The following is a 5403-nucleotide window of genomic DNA, read 5'->3' as shown; positions in this document are numbered from 1 at the left end:
TCATGCACAACATGATATAGCAAAAAAACACTTGTAGATTTTGTTATAAGGGTAATAAACATCTCAGTTCCAATCTGAATTTTAATGCCTGGTTCTGATGAATGTTAAATGCATCCCATGAAATTTTGTTATGTGACACAAATCTCTCTCCATGTGTCTTTGTGTCTCTCTCTAAATTACTATAGAATGTAATGAATGGCTCATAGTAAAGGGGAAAGAGGGACAAGACATTTTGGAAATGAATGAAATTTCAGACACAGATAACCCAATTTTTTTGAATTATGATGTCATTTATTAATGGAAAAAGTTATTCAAACCTACCTAGCTCTATATGAAGAAGTAGTGTCTTTCTAAACTTAACAAATGATTGTTCCTTACTTAGCAGCAAAAAATTGCAATCAAGATGTTTTTGATAACTGAATTACTGTGGAGGAGTTTTGGTTCACTCTTCATTGTAGAAACTGTTTTAATTCAGCCCCATTGGACAGTTTTCCAGCATAAACTGCCTTTTTAAGATCACGAGAAAGCATCTTAATATGATATAAGTACAAACTTTGAGTAAGCTACTCACAAACCTTTATTTTATCAATTTTTTTTTACCAATTTAGAGGTGGAATCGCTATTTTGTGGATCATAACATACATATCTGTAAGACCATTGAGCATAATTTAACCCCATTACATCCCTCATCCCAAGCTTCCCTCTAACTCGTAAACACATGTTTCTTCACTATGTCTGCAAACAGTGCAAACTCAAATCTTAAGAAAGTACTGTTGCTCTGAGGGAAGCAATATGGAAAAACATCTGGAAATGATCTCAAAATATTTTTATTTACTTTGAGTATAAAAGTAATAACATCAGTATCATTTCTCTTAACATTGTTACTCAGTGGAATAAAATTGATGAAACAGTTTAAGACAACCAAACAGACTTTTTAGCATTCTGACAAAACAGAAATGAAACTACACATCTACAATGACACATCAAGAAAGAAAGCACAAATAATTTAGATAAATAATCAACCTACTCTAACCACAGTAGATAGAAGGTAATTAATTTTACAATGTAAAGTAGCAAATAAAATTTAGTCTCTCCTCGCAGTCATGTGCCTTCCAAGCACCCTTGCTTCCAACTGTCACCTGTAAGGCACCACACCTCATCTTGGCATGTGGACATGATGACTTTCCCTCTTCACCCCAGGCCTCATAGTCCATCTCCTGCCCGTCCACCCACAGCCAGTCACCAGCCAGGAAACGCAATCCAATCCAGACGTGTTCAGTGGTGTTTTGTTTGCTCAGCTCTTTCTGGATCAGCAGCATCTCAGTCTCAGACCCCACACTGGCCAGGTCATCGTTGTGCTCTCTGCAGTACTCCAGAGCTTCCTCCCAAGTCTTTTTCTCAGTCACCACTGATGCACTGTAGCAGAAAAAGGGTCTTTTATTCCATTGGCCTACATCATGCCACTTGCCTTTACGCATAATGCCATAGTCTTCTCTATGATCATAGTCATTAGGTTCATTTATTGCCCAGAAACACATAGTTGGTGCTCCACCTCCTGACCACAGCCATTCTGTTCTGTCTGAAGAATTTCTTACCAGTCCGATCCAGATATTTTCATTGACATTGCTGGCGAGCTGCTGAAGTTCATTATTATCCCTCTCATTACTGACAGGAGCCAGGTCTGTGTAATGCTGCTGACAGTACTTCTGAGCTTGACGCCAATCCATTTTCTGGTCAATGTAAACGTACTTGGAAAAACATGCAGACAGGCTAAGCAGGAGCAGAATGAAGGTAAAGATCTGATCCATTGTTAGTATCTTTAGAGAGTCCCTCAGAGCAATGAGGATCCAAAAGGTTTGGAAAATATATGCTTGAGCTCTGAGTTTTGCCTGTCAATAAGTATTTGCAAATTAGGGCAGCCATGTTATTCTCGGAAAATGGTTCAACAGCATCAGGAACACACACCTATTGCACACTTGAAGTTGTTCAAGTAGCTGATGTGTCATGGTTATTATTTTGGTTTCATGATTCTTTCCTAGCATAAAGAAGATGATTTAAGTTCAAGTTTTGCATGGTTTAGTCTTAAATTTAGTTATTAACTTAAAATTTGTATTTCTGGTTCCCTGGTTTCTTGTCTGTTAGGTTCCAGTGAGAGTTAGTCATGCGCTCTAGATATTGGCCTGTTTCCTCAGTCATGTCTCTGTTTGTTTTCTCTGTGTGTCTATTGTGTCTCTAGCTCCCTGGCACTTGGTCATTGTCTGTCTATCATGTGATATTCTCTTTGTAGCAGAATGAGTATTATATTTGCTTTATAATTAATTTCAGGCCGATTTCAAATTTGCCTTTTCTAGCCAAAATTCTCAAAAAAAATAGTGGCTGCACAGGTTCATAGACACCTCACTGGAAATAACTTGTATGAACAGTTTTGGCAGTTCATCTTGTAATCAGAAGGTTGCCAGTTCGAGCCCCGGCTCCGACAGTCTCGGTCGTTGAGTCCTTGTGCAAGAAACTTCACTCGTTGCCTACTGGTGGTAGTCAGAGGGCCCAGTGACGCCAGCGTCTGGCAGCCTTGCCTCTGTCAGTGCGAGCTAGGGTTGCCAACTCCCTGAAAAATAAATAAGGGACACCTCGTGGCCAGGGCCGGGCAACCCAGTTCACCTTTCCCAGTGTGGTGAATTTTGTAGCTCTTTTTTTTTGTGTGTGAAATTATTTTTTAACCATTTGACTCTAATTTGATTTAAGCAGATGCATATTCTTTGTGATATGACCATATGGGAAACAAATGATCATTTAGCCATTTATTTTTAGCTCAAAATGACAACATTAACACAGTAAAACAGGTCTCTTTCTTAAACAGAAGCCTGTCATGCTTAACTTTTGAGAATATAAGTAAATCTTTCTTTAAAAGAACTCTGTCCTGCTTAACTTAAAATTATATAAATTAATAGAAAACAATAGAACGAAAAATATTCTTGTAACAGTGCACATATAGTGCATTTAGTACAAATGGCTTCAGTTGAGGTATTATTTCAGCTTTTCTAATTCTAATCAGCTGCTCCTGTTTGTAAACCCACTTGTTCCCATGATTACGCATCTTAACTCATCATCATTATTAATCTATTACTTTTATGTATTAGTCATCTATTTGTTGTAATCATCTATCCTTGCAGTTGTTTATTACACAAAATAAATTATATTATCACACATAGCGCTGATATTCACTGCAGATGCCCATAATAACCTTAACCAGAGGGTTTAAAAAAAAACAAACCAGTGTTTACATACCATATCTGCTTCTGCCGTGGCCTGGTGGACAAAAAATTGGTTAAGGGTTCCCCGAGCTTTCACGCCCACCATTAGAAGCATGCCTATGGAAAAAGTGCGCCGGCACACAGTGCAGTGCGCTTTATAGATGTTATCGTGCATTTTCCCAGCCAGGTGTTTTCCTTGTCCCATTCCTCCCTGTATTTTTGCAGCCTATTTTTCTTTCTCTGAGGGGAACAAACATTGCTGCTCTAATGCTGGGCTCACACTGTGCGATTTTTGGCCAATTTTGAGACGATTTTTGAGTCGTGCGACCGATTTGGTGATCGGCCCGATTTTGGCCTTCATCGTGCATCGTGTAATATACGTGAGGTAACGAGAAGCGATTAACACCTCACGACCAGCTCCCGATCATCAATCGCTCGTGAGAGTGTCACCACAGCCGCTCACACTGCTCACGCGCAAACACGTAAACATCAGTGAAAAAGATGGAGCAGCGCGGCTGTGCAGCGTGTGATCTGGACACAAGCGATGGAGGCACAACTTGTAGAACTTTGGAAAGCTCATCCGAGCCTTTTCAATGTGGCATCACAAAATTATCACGACCACAACAACCGTGAAAATAGTTGGATTTACATTGCTGCTCAATCACAGCTGCCTGATCAGTGTTTTTCATTAGCAATTTAGCAAAGTTGATGGTGGTGGTGTGCGTGTCTGTGTGAGTGAAAGACAGAGAGAGAGAGAGCGACAGATTTTCTGTTATAACCTTCATTTTATGGAGGCACAGTGTGAGCACTCAGGTCGCATCAGAGCATCGGGTGGTATAGTGTTTCCCTGTTGGCCATGCTTCTTGTTGTGGTCATCTGTTGCCTTCCGGTATTTTCTCCGTAAGCGACCTTTCCTGGACCAATGAGATGAGCGGTAATCTGAATTGTCATACTCGAATTGTCATAAGTGTGCTGTCAGCTCATTGGTCACAAAGCAGGAGAGGGGCTGGGAATTATGTTTTCAAACAAAGCGTTAATTCCATAAACATTTATAGACTACTTTTGATTCTCACTGTAATACGGGACAAAGTGCGTCCCTTATTAGCTCAATACGGGGCGTGTACTTTTGTTTCTAAATATGGGACGATTCCATTTTTTAAGGGACGGTTGACAACCCTAGTGCGAGCTGTAGCTACAACGTAGCTTACCATCACCGGTAAGCTACGTATGAATGGGTGGATGACTGAATGTGTAAAGCGCTTTGCGCTCCTTAGGGCCTAAGTAAAGCGTTATAAAAATACAGGCCATTTACCATTTTAATCTGGCTTCCGTTCATTTCATAGTACAGAAACAGCTCTAGTAAAAATCACAAAAGATCTTTTGCTTGCAGCTGGCTCTGGACTCATCACTATAGAATAGAATAGAATAGAATAGAATAGCCTTTATTGTCATTGTACAGAGTACAACGACATTGGAGTGCCACTCCCTTGGTGCAAGTTTCAATAATAAATATAAATGTAAAATATAAAAAGTACAAAAAAACAAACGTAAGTACTCAAACAATAGTATGTACAATATATACAGGATAGCAGCATTAATATAATGACAGTGATGGTATGGAATAGGTTCAATTGTTTTTGTGCTTATTTACTACTGTCACGGCCGGCGGAGTGAGCCGTGTGGTGTGGGGGAAAAGGAGGACCCAAAATGCGGCAGTGACTGATGATTCGAGTGTTTATTTACAAGTGGTGGAGTGGCAAAAACAGGCAGTGAGGCATGACAAAACAACTGAAGAAACCTAAACTGGGAGAACTAAATGACAAACCTGAGGCCATACAAAAGGGGTGCGGGGCAGAGAGACGCAGAGACAGGAACGGAACACCATAGAACGCAGACGAGCCGACAATGAACACAGACCGACACCCACTATATATACACATACACACATACACAAGGTAATCGGGTAATCGCACACAGGAGGGAAGAACAGCTGATCTGAATACACATGATGACTGGAGGACACAAGCTGAACACAGTGACAACAGACACAGACCGTCAGAATAGAACAGGAAATCCAGAACATGAGCCTTCAAAGTAAAGTAGGTAACACACAGACTGATTTACAACACAACACGGGGACATGAACAGAGCA

General features: G+C 40.2%; 1 protein-coding gene across 1 annotated transcript; it reads right to left on the bottom strand.

Moving 5' to 3' along the window:
- Positions 1-1058: 1058 nt before the first annotated feature.
- LOC146608092 (C-type lectin lectoxin-Phi1-like) lies at positions 1059-1808 on the bottom strand. Its single transcript, XM_085348649.1, has one exon. The coding sequence runs from the start codon at positions 1806-1808 to the stop codon at positions 1059-1061; it is 750 nt and encodes a 249-aa protein (XP_085204775.1).
- Positions 1809-5403: the final 3595 nt, after the last annotated feature.

The sequence above is a fragment of the Diplotaxodon limnothrissa genome, linkage group LG23 (assembly GCF_057381915.1).
Source record: "Diplotaxodon limnothrissa isolate DT_005_m linkage group LG23, D_limnothrissa_male_GT1.1, whole genome shotgun sequence".
NCBI classification, from domain to species: Eukaryota; Metazoa; Chordata; class Actinopteri; order Cichliformes; family Cichlidae; genus Diplotaxodon; species Diplotaxodon limnothrissa.
The sequence above is the reverse complement of the archived record's forward strand: the minus strand, read 5'-3'. Positions and strand labels throughout refer to the sequence as shown.